Consider the following 20,317-nt stretch of genomic DNA (forward strand, 5'->3'; position numbering starts at 1 on the left):
AACAAGCGAGGTGCACTGAAGGCCTGGTGTGTGGTGCTGGCACTGGTGGTACTGGGCCGAGAACACGCACAGGAAGCCTGGTGCGGGGAGCTGCCACCGGAGGACTGGTGTGTGGAGGTGGCACAGGATGGACCGGACCGTGAAGGCGTACTGGAGAGCTTGAGAGCAGGGCTGGCACAGGACGTGCAAGGCTAGGGAGGTGCACAGGAGGCCTGGTGCGTGAGGCTGGCACAATCTTCACCGGCCGACTAACACGCACCTCAGGACGAGTATGGAGCGCTGACCCAGGTGCCATCAGATCCCCGACACGCTCCGTCGGGCGAATTCCGTACCTAAAGCACCAAATCAGCAACTCCCTCATAACTCTCTTCTCCAATTTCCCCATTAACTCCTTCACAGTCTCTGCTTCGCTCACCTCCAACACCGGCTCTGGTTCTGGTCTCCTCCTTGGCTCCTCACGATAAACAGGGGGAGTTGGCTCAGGTCTGAACCCTGACTCTGCCACACTCTCCCTGAGCCCCTCCCCAAGACATTTTTGGGGCTGACTCTCGGTCTTCCATCCGCGTCGCCGTGCTGCCTCCTATGCAGTTTTTTGTTTTTTTACGTGTTATTTCTTACACTAGTACCCCAGGTCATCTTAGGTTTCATTACATACAGCCGAGAAGAACTACTGAATATAAGATCAGCGTCAACTCACCATCAGTACGACCAAGAATATGTTTTTCGCGATGCGGATCCTGTGTTCTGCCTTACAACCAGTGTAACGGAGTGGATTACATGTAGCGACCCAAAAAACGACTCAGAAAAAGAGGGAAACAAAGCGGTCTTCTGGTCAGACTCCGGAGACGGGCACATCGTGCACCACTCCCTAGCATTCTTCTTGCCAATGTCCAGTCTCTTGACAACAAGGTTGATTAAATCCGAGCAAGGGTAGCATTCCAGAGGGACATCAGAGACTGTAACGTTCTTTGTTTCACGGAAACATGGCTAACTGGAGAGACGCAATCCGAAGCGGTGCAGCCAGCGGGTTTCTCCACGCATCGCGCCGACAGAAACGAACATCTTTCTGGTAAGAAGAGGGGCGGGGCGTATGCCTTATGGCCAACGTGACATGGTGTGATGAAAGAAACATACAGGAACTCAAATCCTTCTGTTCACCTGATTTAGAATTCCTCACAATCAAATGTAGACCGCATTATCTACCAAGAGAATTCTCTTCGATTATAATCACAGCCGTATATATCCCCCCCAAGCAGACACAACGATGGCTCTGAACTAACTTTATTTAACTCTCTGCAAACTGGAAACGATTTATCCGGAGGCTGCATTCATTGTAGCTGGAGATTTTAACAAGGCTAATCTGAAAACAAGACTCCCTAAATTTTATCAGCATATCGATTGCGCAACTAGGGGTGGAAAGACCCTGGATCATTGTTACTCTAACTTCCGCGACGCATATAAGGCCCTGCCCCGCCCCCTTTCGGAAAAGCTGACCACGACTCCATTTTGTTGATCCCTGCCTACAGACAGAACAAGAAGCTCCCACGCTGAGGTCTGTCCAACGCTGGTCCGACCAAGCTGACTCCACACTCCAAGACTGCTTCCATCACGTGGACTGGGAGATGTTTCGTATTGCGTCAGACAACAACATTGACGAATACGCTGATTCGGTGTGCGAGTTCATTAGAACGTGCGTTGAAGATGTCGTTCCCATAGCAACGATTAAAACATTCCCTAACCAGAAACCGTGGATTGATGGCAGCATTCGTGGTGAACTGAAGGCGCGAACCACTGCTTTTATTCAGGGCAAGGTGTCTGGTAACATGACTGAATACAAACAGTGCAGCTATTCCCTCCGCAAGGCTATCAAACAAGCTAAGCGCCAGTACAGAGACAAAGTAGAATCTCAATTCAACGGCTCAGACACAAGAGGCATGTGGCAGGGTCTACAGTCAATCACGGACTACAGGAAGAAACCCAGCCCAGTCACGGACCAGGATGTCTTGCTCCCAGGCAGACTAAATAACTTTTTGCCCGCTTTGAGGACAATACAGTGCCACTGACACGGCCTGCAACGAAAACATGCGGTCTCTCCTTCACTGCAGCCGAAGTGAGTAAGACATTTAAACGTGTTAACCCTCGCAAGGCTGCAGGCCCAGACGGCATCCACAGCCGCGCCCTCAGAGCATGCGCAGACCAGCTGGCCGGTGTGTTTACGGACATATTCAACCAATCCCTATACCAGTCTGCTGTTCCCACATGCTTCAAGAGGGCCACCATTGTTCCTGTTCCCAAGAAAGCTAAGGTAACTGAGCTAAACGACTACCGCCCGTAGCACTCACATCCGTCATCATGAAGTGCTTTGAGAGACTAGTCAAGGACCATATCACCTCCACCCTACCTGACACCCTTGACCCACTCCAATTTGCTTACCGCCCAAATAGGTCCACAGACGATGCAATCTCAACCACACTGCACACTGCCCTAACCCATCTGGACAAGAGGAATACCTATGTGAGAATGCTGTTCATCGACTACAGTTCGGCATTCAACACCATAGTACCCTCCAAGCTCGTCATCAAGCTCGAGACCCTGGGTCTCGACCCCGCCCTGTGCAACTGGGTACTGGACTTCCTGACGGGCCGCCCCCAGGTGGTGAGGGTAGGCAACAACATCTCCTCCCCGCTGATCCTCAACACTGGGGCCCCACAAGGGTGCGTTCTGAGCCCTCTCATGTACTCCCTGTTCACCCACGACTGCGTGGCCACGCACGCCTCCAACTCAATCATCAAGTTTGCGGACGACACAACAGTGGTAGGCTTGATTACCAACAACGACGAGACGGCCTACAGGGAGGAGGTGAGGGCCCTCGGAGTGTGGTGTCAGGAAAATAACCTCACACTCAACGTCAACAAAACTAAGGAGATGATTGTGGACTTCAGGAAACAGCAGAGGGAACACCCCCATCCACATCGATGGGACAGTAGTGGAGAGGGTAGCAAGTTTTAAGTTCCTCGGCATACACATCACAGACAAACTGAATTGGTCCACTCACACAGACAGCATCGTGAGGAAGGCGCAGCAGCGCCTCTTCAACCTCAGGAGGCTGAAGAAATTCGGCTTGTCACCAAAAGCACTCACAAACTTCTACAGATGCACAATCGAGAGCATCCTGGCGGGCTGTATCACCGCCTGGTATGGCAACTGCACCGCCCTCAACCGTAAGGCTCTCCAGAGGGTAGTGAGGTCTGCACAACGCATCACCGGGGGCAAACTACCTGCCCTCCAGGACACCTACACCACCCGATGCTACAGGAAGGCCATAAAGATCATCAAGGACATCAACCACCCGAGCCACTGCCTGTTCACCCCGCTGTCATCCAGAAGGCGAGGTCAGTACAGGTGCATCAAAGCTGGGACCGAGAGACTGAAAAACAGCTTCTATCTCAAGGCCATCAGACTGTTAAACAGCCACCACTAACATTGAGTGGCTACTGCCAACACACTGTCAATGACACTGACTCTACTCCAGCCACTTTAATCATGGGAATTGATGGGAAATGATGTAAATATATCACTAGCCACTTTAAACAATGCTACCTTATATAATGTTACTTACCCTACATTATTCATCTCATATGCATAGGTAGATACTGTACTCTATATCATCGACTGCATCCTTATGTAATACATGTATCACTAGCCACTTTAACTATGCCACTTGGTTTACATACTCATCTCATATGTATATACTGTACTCGATATCATCTACTGTATCTTGCCTATGCTGCTCTGTACCATCACTCATTCATATATCCTTATGTACATATTCTTTATCCCCTTACACTGTGTATAAGACAGTAGTTTTTTTTGGAATTGTTAGTTAGATTACTTGTTCGTTATTACTGCATTGTCGGAACTAGAAGCACAAGCATTTCGCTACACTCGCATTAACATCTGCTAACCATGTATATGTGACAAATAAAATTTGATTTGATTTGATTTGATTTTCATACCAGCGCCTCTCCGCGCCGCCTCCAGTTCTTCCTTGGGGCGGCGATATTCTCCAGGCTGTGCCCAGGGTCCTTTTCCGTCCAATATCTCCCCCAAGTCAAGAAGTCCTGTGATCGCTGCTTCTCACGATAAACAGGGGGAGTTGGCTCAGGTCTGAACCCTGACTCTGCCACACTCTCCCTGAGCCCCCCCCAATACATTTTTGGGGCTGACTCTCGGGCTTCCTTCCGCGCCGCCGTGCTTGTCTCTCCAACTCCATTCTCCTATAACCCTCTTCGCACTGCTCCAGCGAATCCCAGGCGGGCTCCGGCACTCTCTCTGGGTCGACCGCCCACCTGTCTATTTCCTCCCAAGTCGTATACTCCTGCTGCCGCTGCCTGTCGCCACGCCGCTTGGTCCTGTTGTGGTGGGTGATTCTGTTACGGTTTTCTTGCGGTGAAAGAGAGTCGGACCAAAATGCAGCGTGGTAAGTTAGATACATGTTTAATAACGAAAAACGAACAATACAAAAACAACAAACGGAATGTGAAAACCTATACAGCCTATCTGGTGACAACTAACACAGAGACAGGAACAATCACCCACAAAACACTCAAAGAATATGGCTGCCTAAATATGGTTCCCAATCAGAGACAACGAGAATCATCTGCCTCTGATTGAGAACCGCTTCAGGCAACCATAGACTTTTCTAGATAACCCTACTAAGCCAGAATCCCAATACCTACTAAAACCCCAAGACAAAACACACCACATAATAAACCCATGTCACACCCTGGCCTGACCAGAATAATAAAGAAAACACTAAATACTAAGACCAGGGCGTGACACACAGTTACACAATAAAATAACAATAATGAAGTTATTTACAGGGTTAGGGTTAGTCGCGGTAATATATACTTATAGCCATAGACTAGGTCTACTGACTCAAATCTGGGTTTATGATTGTCTTTACATTTTGCCATGGTTTGGTTTGCTAGATGTAGGTAACCTATAGACCATGATAGGCCTACATATTATTTCAAATAGCCTACAATAACCTAGGCAAGATGTCATGGAAAATAAACCCTTTTAGCAGTTTGTTCAAATTGATTTTATTTCGTATGAATAGCGAGGCGATTTCGAGATAAGAAGTGCTTCTTTCACCCTGCTGGAATAGCCTACTGAAGATGGGGGTCGTCGTTTCAATCCCTGAATCAACTATTAATAATATAGTTATGAACTGAATAGGCCCATGTTTGTCAACAACAGCCAGTGTTTTTTTTTTTTTTTTTACCTGTAGCTTAATCTGACTGTTACTGTTAGCCTACCTGGAGCAGGAAAACAGATTTAATAAATAGCCTGTAACAAGGCAAAGGAGTACCATCACTTCCATTTCAAATGTCCACTGATTACGCCGAAAACCCTTCGCTTGATACGGTTTTCCATAAGCAAAAAGTCGACATTAGAATGCAGTTTAAACAACCTCTAAGCAAATGTATCTAAAGTGCTCTAGAGCGCGTGAAGTCGTTTTCCTGTGCTTTGTCGCACGTTATTTATCAATATGTGTCTCGAATATGGTCATAGTTTTGGCCAGAGGTTAAGAAGTGCCAGCTCAGTTTCCACCTCATTTTGTGGTTAGTGTAACGGTTCTCTTGGGGTGAAGTAGAGGCGGACCAAAGCGCAGCGTGGTTATTTTGATTCATGTTTTAATAAATCACTTCACATGAACAAACTAACAAAAACAAGAAACGTGAAAACCCAAAACAGCCCTATCTGGTGCAAACACAGAGACAGGAACAATCACCCACAAACACACAGTGAAACCCAGGCTACCTAAGTATGATGTTCAATCAGAGACAACTAATGACAGCTCTGCCTCTGATTGAGAACCATACTAGGCCGAAACATAGAAATACCCAAATCATAGAAAAACAAACATAGACTGCCCACCCCAACTCACGCCCTGACCATACTAAATAATGACAAAACAAAGGAAATAAAGGTCAGAACGTGACAGTTAGTGTGTACATAGCCTGTCTTCTCTTGGGAGCCAGGTCTGCCTACGGTGGCCTCTCTCAATAGCAAGGCTCTGCTCACTGAGTCTGTACATAGTATGTATACTTTTTACCTGCAACCCTCCGACCAATACATTATCACCTGCAACCCTCCGACCAATACATTTCCACCTGCAACCCTCAGACCAATACATTTCCACCTGCAACCCTCAGACCAATACATTTCCACCTGCAACCCTCAGACCAATGCATTATCACCTGCAACCCTCCGACCAATACATTCCCACCTGCAACCCTCAGACCAATACATTTCCACCTGCAACCCTCAGACCAATACATTATCACCTGCAACCCTCAGACCAATACATTTCCACCTGCAACCCTCAGACCAATATATTATCACCTGCAACCCTCAGACCAATACATTTCCACCTGCAACCCTCAGACCAATACATTTCCACCTGCAACCCTCAGACCAATACATTTCCACCTGCAACCCTCAGACCAATACATTTCCACCTGCAACCCTCAGACCAATATATTATCACCTGCAACCCTCAGACCAATACATTTCCACCTGCAACCCTCCGACCAATACATTATCACCTGCAACCCTCAGACCAATACATTATCACCTGCAACCCTCAGACCAATACATTTACACCTGCAACCCTCAGACCAATACATTTCCACCTGCAACCCTCAGACCAATACATTTCCACCTGCAACCCTCCGACCAATACATTTCCACCTCCGACATAGTTTCCAAGTAGCCCAGTTTGCGGGGAAACCACAGATATGTCAACTCTGGGACCAGATTATGTGTTGTGAAGGGTTACCCACAATAGTGGAATGTGCGGTTCAGCCTTCTAAATAAAAGTCCCTCTTTGATAGTGATGCAAATAGATACAATTAGTGGAATCATGCCATATTTAGACTAGATAATGATAAACAATGTGGAGTAATGGAATGTGGTATCAGTCTACTCAGTGACACCCACAGAACACAACTGTTTACACAAATATTAATTGTCGATAGCTCTTATCAGGGACTGTGACTGTGTGAAATCACCACCCCAGTCAGCCTATTGTGTGTATTGACATTCACGTTGAACTGTCCAGCTTTACCTAAGGATTGGGGATCAATGAAATGGGGTATCAGTCTCCATCATACCCCCTTCACCCCTTCATCACTCTATTCCCCATTCCCTCCATTCCCCATCTCTTCACCCCTCTATTCCCCCATTCCCTCCATTCCCCATCTCTTCACCCCTGTGTTCCCCATTCCCTCCATTCCCCATCTCTTCACCCCTCTATTCCCCCCATTCCCTCCATTCCCCATCTCTTCACCCCTCCATTCCCCATCCCTTCACCCCTCTGTTCCCCATTCCCTCCATCCCCCATCTCTTCACCCCTCTGTTCCCCCATTCCCTCCATTCCCCATCTCTTCACCCCTCTATTCCCCCATTCCCTCCATTCCCCATCTCTTCACCCCTCTGTTCCCCCATTCCCTCCATTCCCCATCTCTTCACCCCTCTGTTCCCCATTCCCTCCATTCCCCATCTCTTCACTCCTCTATTCCCTCATTCCCTCCATCCCCCATCTCTTCACCCCCATTCCCTCCATTCCCCATCTCTTCACCCTCTATTCCCTCATTCCCTCCATCCCCCATCTCTTCACCCCCATTCCCTCCATTCCCCATCTCTTCACCCCTCTGTTCCCTCATTCCCTCCATTCCCCATCTCTTCACCCCTCTGTTCCCTCATTCCCTCCATCCCTATCCATTCACCCCTATATTCCCCCATTCACTCCACCCCACTCCTTTCACCCCTCTATTCCCCCCATTCCCTCCATCCCCTATCCATTCACCCCTATATTCCCCCATTCCCTCCATCCCCCATCCATTCACCCCTCTGTCCTCCAGTCCTATTAATAAAAGTGACTCATGTCTTTTTCATGGAGAGAGAGAGAGACAGCTGAGTTTACTCTGGAGGAGAGTGGAGAGAGAGGGCTGAGATCACTATGAAAGAAAGAGAGAGAGGGCTGGGTTCACTGTGGAGTAGAGAGAGAGGGGTGAGTTCACTGTGGAGTAGAGAGAGAGGGGTGAGTTCACTATGAAGGAGAGAGGAGAGAGAGGGCTGGGTTCACTGTGGAGTAGAGAGAGAGGGCTGGGTTCACTGTGGAGTAGAGAGAGAGGGCTGGGTTCACTGTGGAGTAGAGAGAGAGGGGTGAGTTCACTATGAAGGAGAGAGGAGAGAGAGGGCTGAGTTCACTGTGGAGTAGAGAGAGAGGGCTGGGTTCACTGTGGAGTAGAGAGAGAGGGGTGAGTTCACTATGAAGGAGAGAGGAGAGAGAGGGCTGAGTTCACTATGGAAGTGAGAGGATGCTTTCAACTGAAATTTGTCTTCCACATTTAACCCAACCCTTCTGAATCAGAGAGGGATAGAGAGCTGGTTTCACCGCAGTATAATTTTCATTCAGTTATGACTCAGTTATGAGTCAGAGTCAGAGTGGGTATCTCTCTCCCTTTCAAATTCAATTCAATTCAAGGGGCTTGATTGGCATAGGAAACATGTGTTAACATTGCCAAAGCAAGTGAAGTAGACAATATACAAAAGTGAAATAAACAATCAAAATTAACAGTAAACATAACACATACAGAAGTTTCAAAACAATAAAGACATTACAAATGTCATATTATATATGTGTATGTATATATATATATATATATGCAGGCTATCAGATAATAGCTTCGTATGCTTTCGCCGAAAAGCATTTTTAAAATCTGACATGTTGGCTGGATTCACAACGAGTGTAGCTTTAATTGAGTATCTTACATGTGTGATTTAATACATTTTATAGTATTTTATTTGAATCTGGAGCTCTGCATTTCCCCTGGCAATTGGCCAGTTGAGACATTGGCGTCCCGCCTATGAGGTTTTAAGCTCCCTGTCTCACCCCACGGCCCTGTGGGAAGAAATGTGTTTTTTTTTTGCCTATTTTAACTGCACACTTGTTGTTTGTGTACATGGATTTTATAATGTCGTATGAATTTCCCCAACACCACTTTCCATCAATTTGTATAGCAGACCCTCATGGCAAATTGAGTCAAAGGCTTTTATGAAATCTTGAGAAGACTTTGCCTTTGTTTTGGTTTGTTTGTTTGTCAATTAGGGTGTGCAGAGTGAATACGTGGTCTGTCGTACGATAAAAAGCCAATTTGACATTTGCTCAGTACATTGTTTTCACTGAGGAAATGTACGAGTCTGCTGTTATTGATAATGCAGAGGATTTTCCCAAGGTTGCTGTTGACGCATATCCCACGGTAGTTATTGGGGTCAAATTTGTCTCCACTTTTGTGGATCAGTCCTTGGTTCCAAATATTGGGAAAGATGCCAGAGCTAAGAATGATGTTAAAGAGTTTTAGTATAGCTAATTGGAATTTGTTGTCTGTATATTTGATCATTTCATTGAGGATACCATCAACACCACAGGCCTTTTAGGGTTGGAGGGTTTTTATTTTGTCCTGTAGCTCATTCAATGTAATTGGAGAATCCAGTGGGTTCTGATAGTCTTTAATAGTTGATAGCTTTGTATTTGATCCTGTATATGTTTTTGCTGTTCTCCAAAAAGATTGGAGAAGTGGTTTACCCATACATCTCCATTTTGTATGGATAATTCTTTGTGTTGTTGTTTGTTTAGTGTTTTCCAATTTTCCCAGAAGTGGTTAGAGTCTATGGATTCTTCAGTTACATTCAGCTGATTTCTGACGTGCTGTTCCTTCTTTTTCCGTAGTGTATTTCTGTATTGTTTTAGTGATTCACTATAGTGAAGCCGTAGACTCAGGTTTTCCGGGTCTCTATGTTTTTGGTTGGACAGGTTTCTCAATTTCTTTCTTAGATTTTTGTGTTCTTCATCAAAACATTTGTCATTGTTGTTCTTTTTCTTCGGTTTTCTATTTAAGATTTTTAGATTTAATGGGGAAGCTGAGAAGTCAAATATACTGTTAAGATTTTCTACTGCCAAGTTTACACCTTCACTATTACAGTGAAACATTTTGTCCAGGAAGTTGTCTAAAAGGGATTGAATTCAAGTAGAATGTGTGGCTTTGATGTCTCATGATTGAGTATTGCTCTGTTCAAGTAGACTGTGATTTTGCTGTGATCTGATAGGGCTGTCAGTGGACTGACTGTGAACGCTCTGAGAGACTTCAGTGATAAAGTAGTCTACAGTACTACTGCCAAGAGATGAGCTATAGGTGTACCTACCATAGGAGTCCCCTCGAAGCCTACCATTGACTATGTACATACCCAGCGTGTGACAGAGCTGCAGGAGTTGTGACCCATTTTTGTTGGTTATGTTGTCATAGTTGTGCCTAGGGGGGCATATGGGGGAGGGAATGCTGTCACCTGCAGGCAGGTGTTTGTCCCCCTGTTTGCTGAGGGTGTCAGGTTCTTGTCCGGTTCTGGCATTTAGGTCATCACAGATTAGTACTGCCCCTGGGCCTGGAAATGATTGATTTCCCCCTCCAGGATGGAGAAACCGTGTGTGTACGTGTGTGTGTGTGTGTGTGTGTGTGTGTGTGTGTGTGTGTGTGTGTGTGTGTGTGTGTGTGTGTGTGTGTGTGTGTGTGTGTGTGTGTGTGTGTGTGTGTTGTGTGTGTGTGTGTGTGTGTGTGTGTTTGTGTTTGTGTGTGTGTGTGTGTGTGTGTGTGTGTGTGTGTGTGTGTGTTGTGTGTTGATGTGTTCTGCTGTGTGTTATAGACGGTCTCTTTGGGCAGTGCCGTACCTCTAAGCAGGACCAGGTGCAGTACCAGGTGTCATTTCCTGTTTTGAAGAGGATGCAGGAAGTCCTCAAGCAGCTCATGCTACAGGGTGAGTCAACAGCCTGACACAACCACTGCATGTGGTTGAAATCTAGGGGCTCTATTTTAAACAAACCAACAACAACAACGAAAAGAAGGTAAATCTTAGCTCTAGGTCCGTGGGTGTGTCACAAATATTTGTGTTATTTTCATATCCATAATTATGAGGCCTAATAGCTGGCGGTGGTGCAAGAGGGCTGGGTTTTGATATAAACAAATTGTTGGTGTGACGAGGCCTTGGCCACTCACTAGCCAATCAACACATCCATTGTCTTAATGTTGCATGTTTGTCTCCGGTTCTGTAGGTTATTGACGGTCTTTGAGTTGTCATCAACTCCAATTTGGCTGTGTGCGCGGAATATTCTCGTCCTGGTCGACTGTGGATTGATATTACAGTTTATTAAATAGCATAGGCTACAGTAACAAGTGTTAGCAAAAGTTTTTAAAAAACATCCCGTGTTTGCTCAATAGCCAACATTGTTGAAATTGGCTTCAATGAGCCTAGCCGAGCCTAGCCAAACCTTGCCGAACCTAGCGTAGCGGAACTTAGCATAGCCGAACCTAGCCTAGCCTAGCCAAGCCTAGCTAAACCTATCCGATTCTAGCCTAGACGAACCTAGCCTAGCTGAACCTAGCCTAGCTGAGCTGAGCCTAGCCGAGCCTAGGCGAGCTTAGCCGAGCCTAGCCGAGCTTAGCCGAGCCTAGCCGGCCCGAACTTAGCCTAGCCTAGCCGAGCCTAGCCGATCCTAGCGTAGGATCGCACCTATGCAATGCTTCTAAACCAGCATTGATTAAAGGGTGGGTAGGCTATGCTTGGTTTTTAATTCAATGGAGGGATGGGGGGGATCCCATTTGTTTTTTAATGTTTCTAAATAGGAAATTCTCCAACACAAAAAGAAACATCTCTCCTTCCATGGGAACTGTGGCAGGAAAGGCTGGGCTTTCGCTCTCTAAATGCACTGGGCTTTCGCTCTCTAAATGCACTGGGCTTTCGCTCTCTAAATACACTGGGCTTTCACTCTCTAAATACACTGGGCTTTCGCTCTCTAAATACACTGGGCTTTCGCTCTCTAAATGCACTGGGCTTTCGCTCTCTAAATACACTGGGCTTTCGCTCTCTAAATACACTGGGCTTTCACTCTCTAAATACACTGGGCTTTCACTCTCTAAATACACTGGGCTTTCGCTCTCTAAATACACTGGGCTTTCGCTCTCTAAATACACTGGGCTTTCGTTCTCTAAATGCACTGGGCTTTCGCTCTCTAAATACACTGGGCTTTCGCTCTCTAAATGCACTGGGCTTTCGCTCTCTAAATACACTGGGCTTTCGCTCTCTAAATACACTAGGCTTTCACTCTCTAAATACACTGGGCTTTCGCTCTCTAAATACACTGGGCTTTCGCTCTCTAAATACACTGGGCTTTCACTCTCTAAATACACTGGGCTTTCGCTCTCTAAATACACTGGGCTTTCGCTCTCTAAATACACTGGGCTTTCACTCTCTAAATACACTGGGCTTTCGCTCTCTAAATACACTGGGCTTTCGCTCTCTAAATACACTGGGCTTTCGCTCTCTAAATACACTGGGCTTTCGCTCTCTAAATACACTGGGCTTTCACTCTCTAAATACACTGGGCTTTCGCTCTCTAAATACACTGGGCTTTCGCTCTCTAAATACACGTCATTGCCACCCGTGTTACTGCTAAGTGCTGCTTTTTTTGTGGGTATTAAAACGTCCCATTAGCTCTCCATTAAATGGTCACTTTTGCGCTTGTTTTTAAGGACACACCTCATATACTGCCAAGCTTCCCACCTCAGTGCAAGTGAGCTGATGTCGAATTGCCAAATCTAGCATTTCGGGCTGGGAAATGTTGTTGAATGACCAAACCTGGCTTTAATAAGGCTGGGAAATTATGTTGAATAGCCAAACTTAGCGTTAAGGCAGGAAAATGCCAGTGCGCCACTTGACCAAATTGCAAACTAACTTGCGTTTGACCCTTGCGCCTCCTTAGCACCAGAAAATAGAGCCCCCTGTGTTTTACGATGACTTTTTAGCTGACTTAACCAAAAATCGACTCATTTTCAAATACAACATTGATTCAACATGTTCCTAAAAATATGAATTACCTAAGCAAATATTCTTTATCCCAATTGTCCATTTGTAGGTCTGTCCTGGCAGGATGACATTACCCAGTACGTTGTTGCCAAAGAGCTGAGCAGAGTTCCTCACACCACACAGTCCCTAAAGGCCTCCTCCTTTTCACAGTAAGGATACTAATAGATTTGGGAGAATGTAAAGTTGACCTCTAGGCCTTCTCCCAGCTGGTCTATCCAGTAGTATTTTGTCTCTGTGTAGCTGTGAATGTAAAGATGCTTACAGGAACTGAAAGTGGATTTAGTCCAGTGAGCTTTTTCTCTAGACTATCCAACATTGTCTTGTGTGTCTTATAGACCTCTGTGTAGTAGACGGAAGCAGCACTATGCTCAGGGCCCGTATTCAAAAAGTGTCTCAGACTAGGAACAGGTCCCCCATGTCTGTATAACATTTGATTAACTATGACCTAGAAAGCAAAGTTGATCCTATATCAGCACTCCTATTCTGAGCACTCCTATGTTGAATGACTCTCTCTGATCTGCTAAACTCTCCCCCTTGGCTTGTACTCCCTACCAGAACCAAGCAGAGCTCCTCCAATCAGAGAGCACACCTCAGCAGCTCCTCCAGTCAGGGAGGATACCCCAGCAGCTCCTCCAGTCAGGGAGGATACCCCAGCAGCTCTTCCAGTCAGGGAGGATACCCCAGCAGCTCCTCTAAGCAGGGAGGATATCCCAGCAGCTCCTCTAAGCAGGGAGGATACCCCAGCAGCTCCTCCAGTCAGGGAGGATACCCCAGCAGCTCCTCTAAGCAGGGAGGATACCCCAGCAGCTCCTCCAGTCAGGGAGGATACCCCAGCAGCTCCTCCAATCAGGGAGGATACCCCAGTCAGGTTGACAGACACCAGGACCACTTGATAGTAGACCATCTCCAGTCCCCCCTCCGCATGCAGACATCTCCCATGGACCCCTTTACCTACCAACAGGTACTGTAGGCTACAGCCATGCATGTTAACACAGACACTCAGACACACAACAAACGTTATATTGTAAAGATAATTTGTCCACTTTCGGTAAACTCTGTACAATACAACTATTGGGAGTTTACGCGCAAGCACCCTCTACTGAAGAACAATAGAATCACACCTGACAAGTCCAATGAACACCGTACCTCACTTGAAGCCCCGCCTTCTACAGGTGATAAACTCGAGGTACCTCACTTGAAGCCCCGCCTTCTACAGGTGATAAACTCGAGGTACCTCACTTGAAGCCCCGCCTTCTACAGGTGATAAACTCGAGGTACCTCACTTGAAGGCCCGCCTTCTACAGGTGATAAACTCGAGGTACCTCACTTGAAGCCCCGCCTTCTACAGGTGATAAACTCGAGGTACCTCACTTGAAGCCCCGCCTTTTACAGGTGATAAACTCGAGGTACCTCACTTGAAGCCCCGCCTTCTACAGGTGATAAACTCGAGGTACCTCACTTGAAGCCCCGCCTTCTACAGGTGATGAACTCGAGGCATGAATTCCTCCCTTCAATTCTTCCTGCTCTTCGCCTGGACCTGAACAGAAAATTTCACACATTTCTTAAACAAACATTTAGAACAAAAAAATGTATCAGGCTTTACTCCAACTGAACTAAAAATATAAATATATATATATTTTTATAAATATATTTAAATATAAACGCAACACGTAAAGTATTGGTCCCATGTTTCGTGAGCTGAAATTTTTAAAAATCACAGAATTTTCCTACAGGCCAAAATATTATTATTTAGTAAGAATTTTTTTTTACATCCCTGTTAGTGAGCATTTCTCCTTTGCCAAGATAATCCATCCACCTGACAGGTGTGGCATATGATCGAAGCAATCTTGAAGCGTGGAATCCGATTGGTCAAACCAGCGTTGGATAGACCTAAGCACGAGCGCTTCCTGTTTTAGTTTCTTAAGTTAACCTTATTTTGAAAGCTACATATATTAATATGGTCAATTCTTAGCCCTTTCCTGTGTAGCTTATCAGAGATAGACATAACATGGAGAAAAACTAAGTACAATTAAAAACATTGTTGAGCTAACATTCAGTCAATCAGGTGTGTGTGTGCGTGTGTGTGGACTGGAGCTGCTGACCCGGAAGCAGGGAGATATACACGGCTGTGACGATAACCGAGGAGAGTTCTCTTGGGTTCTCTCGGCTCCTCCCAGGCTTTCTGGAAGGAGGGTGGACAACACAGGAGGCTGCTGAAGGGAGGACAGCTCATAATAATTTCCAGAACGAGGCAAATGGAATGGCATCAAACAGTCGGAAAGCTGATATATTGATACCAATCCACCTATTCTGCTCCAGCCATTACCACGAGCCCAACCTCCCGTGGTGGACAATGAGCTTATCGTAGGGGATGTAAGCAATGACACCATGCTTTCTGGCAGCTTTCTGGCAGCTTTCTGGTAGCTTCCATGGGTTTTTTTCCGCCTCTGGCTCCTCTCAAGTTCTTGGCTCTCTTCAGAACAGCCATCTTGTCCTTGAACCTTAGGAACTTCACCACTATCAACCTGAGACTGTCACCTGGGCTCGTTACAACGAGCTCCACCTCAATCTGCCTACGTTCCATCTGCAGCTTTTTTCACTGATAATTGTTCTCACTTTCTCTTCAGTCTCCATCCAGGTGGAGACTCTGGTATGACATCACAACAACCTTGTTCCTCCTGGATTGTCCATCTGGATAGTATTTTTTTCCTGGTCATCTGTAGCAATGATTCACAGACAGTGCTGATGTCATCTCGAATACACTTACAGTTTGTCATCTTGCTGTAAGTCTGTCTCTTTCATGACATCCACATTCTCCCGGGGAGAACTGCAAACTGTTCTGGTCAGATCATCCATTCTTTTGTTAGTTGAGTCCACCAGTATTTGGACAAAGCACTTGAAGCTATTTTCCTGTTGCTGAAACAATTGCTTGTATACATCGTGTTGTTGATTTTAAAAGATCTTTAACTTTTGGAGGCATGATGGTGGCAACGAAGGCTAATGTTGGTAAAACCACGTAATTCCAGCCAGCACAGCTCACAGGTCCAATGGAAATGGCCACAAACAGCAGGGATTTAAACAGCTACAAGCCCGGAACTATCCACGGTGCCAGACACAAGGGCTAACCACGTCGCGGGCTGTGTTCAAACTGTTAAAGTAAACTTGGCTAGCTTGATAGCTAGCAGCTAGGCTAGCTGCTTCGCCAAGCAACAGCTCTTCGGACTTTAGCGGTATCGCGGGACATATAGCAACAGTCCCAGCAACTGAGGTTAACTGTGTCGCGGGATCTGAATTAAACAGGTAGAATAGTAAAGGTAGAATAGTAAAGGTAGAATAGTAAAGGTAAAATAGTAAAGGTAGAATAGTAAAGGTAGATTAGTAAAGGTAGATTAGTAAAGGTGGAATAGTAAAGGTAGAATAGAATAGTAAATTAGATAGATTAGTAGATTAGTAAAGGTAGAATAGTAAAGGTAGAATAGTAAAGGTAGAATAGTAAAGGTAGAATAGTAAAGGTAGATTAGTAAAGGTGGAATAGTAAAGGTAGATTAGTAAAGGTGGAATAGTAAAGGTAGAATAGTAAAGGTAGAATAGTAAAGGTAGAATAGTAAAGGTAGAATAGTAAAGGTAGAATAGTAAAGGTAGAATAGTAAAGGTGGAATAGTAAAGGTGGAATAGTAAAGGTAGAATAGTAAAGGTAGAATAGTAAAGGTAGATTAGTAAAGGTAGAATAGTAAAGGTAAAATAGTACACAAGTTCAGCATGTGTTGTGCTCTGATGACGTGTGACCTGTTACACACTACCCTGCTGTGGATGTAGCATGGGAATCCCTGGCTTCCGCTCATTGAGACGCTTATAAGTGGAGTGTCCATCCTCCTCCACCAGCTGTGAAAGGCTTCCCGGTTTGGTGGGAAATAGCTGCCACTGGTGCTAGCCACAGTCAAGCGCTGCTTGCCTCTTTTTCCAGACGTCATCGATTAGATGACCTGGGCCCAAGCTAATGTTGCATGGGTATTCCCACTTCATGGATGTGGAGGGCTGGAGAGTGTGGGGCTTGTCCACGTGCCTCCGGTGGATGGGATGGGAAACTAGCTGGCTACCTAGTCCCATTGGCTAACAAAGCGATGGTTAACCCCAACCCGTCACTCCCAAATAAGCACTGTCATTTTTCAGGGGGGCGCAGCTTGAGAGGGTGTACCGGGCCCAGGGGTGTGGCAGCCCGGACCCTGAACCTACAGTTGCAAAGCTGCAGGTTTACCAGATTGAGCTGTTGGCTGACCTGGCAACAGTTCTGGCTGCTGGGGAGCCCCACACAAAGCTCCTAGATGAGATTTGTGCTACGGTCGGTTTCATCATGTCCTGTTCATCGTCTCAGCGCTTTGGGAAAAGCATGGGCGCTACCGCACGCTGCGGCACATTTGGTTGACTTTGTCGCAGGTGCCGGAGAGAGACTGGCAGCTGTACTTGGATGAGATGATTTTCTCCTACGGGGTTGTTTGGTTTGGCCCTGGAGTCTATGCAGGAAAAAATAAGCAGGAGCCATTCCTCAGTGCTGTGCGTCTTCTTTCATCAGTGCTGCATGTCTTCTTTCATCAGTGCTGCGTGTCTTCTTTCATCAGTGCTGCATGTCTTCTTTCATCAGTGCTGCATGTCTTCTTTCATCAGTGCTGCGTGTCTTCTTTCATCAGTGCTGCATGTCTTCTTTCATCAGTGCTGCGTGTCTTCTTTCATCAGTGCTGCGCGTCTTCTTTCATCAGTGCTGCATGTCTTCTTTCATCAGTGCTGCGTGTCTTCTTTCATCAGTGCTGCGTGTCTTCTTTCATCAGTGCTGCGCATCTTCTTTCATCAGTGCTGCGCGTCTTCTTTCATCAGTGCTGCGTGTCTTCTTTCATCAGTGCTGCGCGTCTTCCTACCTTGCTGCTGCTGCAGCCTCATCTTCTAGAGTGTCTGCAGACAGAGGCCCGGTGGCTAAACTGGCTTCCCAAGCTTCTGGGTCCACCACCATGTCTGCTCCTGCTTGTCTTGTTCCACAAGAGCAGACTAAGTTGCTTGCCACAGGTGTCATTTTACTTCCAAGTGTGAAGGGAAAGCTGGTCCATCCGTGGTGGAAATTCCAAGTCCACAAGCTGGTGTTCCACCCCTTCAGATGGCACTTTACTGGAGACTCGCTGTGCACATGTGCTGTGTCTCCCTTGATTAGGCAAACAGCAACATTGAGGTACAGGCTAAAATTCGTTGTGCATCACCTATGTTTTTACGGTATCACTGAGACCTCAGAGACAGTTTTAGGAAGGAGAATTCTCCAGAAGCAGTGGTTCCTATGTCAGAGGCCCAGGACAGCTTGTACACCCGGAATCTCCTGGTTCCCAAAAGGGGCCGGACTTTGCGCCCCTATTTTGACCTGCATGCCCTAAACAAGCACCTAAGGGTCTACAAATTCAGAATGCTCATGAATAGCCGGTTGTTACAGCCCGTGTTGACCTCCGTTGTCTTGAAGGATGCATACTTTCATGGGGCCATACTGTATATCCCCCTCCCCATAACAGAATTTTCCTGAGGTTCCATTTTGAGGCTGCAGCCTACAATTTTCTGGTCCTCGCTTTTGGGCTGTCCGTCTTGCCTCGCATTTTCACCAAAGTTGTGGAGGTGGACTTGACAACCATGCAGTGTCTGGGGTAGAAGATATTGGACTACCTGGACGATTGGCTGGTGGTAGCGGAGTCGAAGGAGCAGGTGGTATTACACACATCCATGCTGGTTTCCCATGTTCAGTCTGGGTTTCAAAGAGAATCAAGAGAAGAGCTGTTTGACTCAATCTCAACGCATTCCGTTTTTGGTCTTGAGTTAGACTCAGTCGAGAATCTCCCAGCATATAGCTTGGACGCAATCTCACCACCTGGACCGGTCACTTCAGGTGTCCCCGTCATGTCTCCAGGCTCTAGCTCGGTGGACGGACCCTGTTGTCTCTGGGGACCCCTATGAGTCAAGTTACATCCATCAAGGTGATCACGACAGATGCAACCCCCCTGCGTAAGTGCAGCTCAATTCGGGGTTGTGGACATTGTCACAGAGCGCGCTGCACATCAATTACCTGGAGCTGTTGGCTGTTTTTTGACCTCCACTGGTAATGGATGCTCTCGTGCACCATTGACCTAGGACCCTCTTTTACACATTTCTCCCCGGGGGCCTGATTCAGCCCACACTGGGGAGGGTGCGTCGGGAGGGCTTGTTGTTGATGCTTGTTACTCCCCGTTGGCCCAAACAACCTTGGTTCATGGAGATGATCTGCCTTTTATCACTCTGTTATGGAAGTTCAAAGAATAGCTATAAATAATATGGCTCCACTTAGGGACACAGATCAAAGAATGGCTATAAATAATATGGCTCCACGTAGGGACACAGATCAAAGAATGGCTATAAATAATATGGCTCCACGTAGGGACACAGATCAAAGAATGGCTATAAATAATATGGCTCCACTTAGGGACACAGATCAAAGAATGGCTATAAATAATATGGCTCCACTTAGGGACACAGATCAAAGAATGGCTATAAATAATATGGCTCCACTTAGGGACACAGATCAAAGAATGGCTATAAATAATATGGCTCCACTTAGGGACACAGATCAAAGAATGGCTATAAATCATATTATATAAATACATTTGATTGATTGGTTTATAAATACATTTGATTGATTGGTTTATAAATACATTTGATTGATTGGTTTATAAATACATTTGATTGATTGGTTTATAAATACATTTGATTGATTGGTTTATAAATACATTTGATTGATTGGTTTATAAATACATTTGATTGATTGGTTTATAAATACATTTGATTGATCCATCCATGACATAGTTAGTTCAATCGTTGAAGTTGCCATATTCAAATCACAGACAGTGTCACCAGCAAAGCACCCCCACACCATCACACCTCCTCCTCCGTGCTTCACAGTGGAAACCACACATGCCGAGATCGTCCGTTCACCTACTCTCTAATTTGGACTCATCAGACCAAAGGACAGATTTCCACCGGTCTAATGTCTATTGCTCATGTTTCTTGGTCCAAGCAAGTCTCTTCTTATTATTGGTGTCAATTTGACCATTAAGGCCTGATTCACATAGTCTCCTCTGAACAGTTGATGATGAGTCGTGTCTGTACTTGAACTCTGTGAAGCATTTATTGGGCTGCAATTTCTGCAGCTGGTAACTGTAATGAACTTATCCTCTGCAGCAGAGGTAACTCTGGGTCTATCTTTCCTGTGGCAGTCCTCATGAGAGCCAGTTTCATCATAGTGCCTGATGGTTTTTGCGACTGCACGTTAAGA

General features: G+C 46.0%; 1 protein-coding gene across 2 annotated transcripts in view; it reads left to right on the top strand.

The window, feature by feature from the left end:
* LOC112239088 (receptor-type tyrosine-protein phosphatase-like N) overlaps positions 1–20,317 on the top strand; it is a 131,198-nt gene that overhangs the window by 21,315 nt on the left and 89,566 nt on the right. For both annotated transcript variants that reach the window (XM_042320034.1, XM_042320033.1), the window contains exons 3-5: positions 10,771–10,881; positions 13,037–13,136; positions 13,543–13,948. In XM_042320034.1, the coding sequence (XP_042175968.1) occupies positions 10,771–10,881; positions 13,037–13,136; positions 13,543–13,948 (617 nt within the window). The remainder of the gene's footprint in view (positions 1–10,770; positions 10,882–13,036; positions 13,137–13,542; positions 13,949–20,317) is intronic.

Source organism: Oncorhynchus tshawytscha, linkage group LG03 (genome assembly GCF_018296145.1).
Source record: "Oncorhynchus tshawytscha isolate Ot180627B linkage group LG03, Otsh_v2.0, whole genome shotgun sequence".
Classification (NCBI taxonomy): Eukaryota; Metazoa; Chordata; class Actinopteri; order Salmoniformes; family Salmonidae; genus Oncorhynchus; species Oncorhynchus tshawytscha.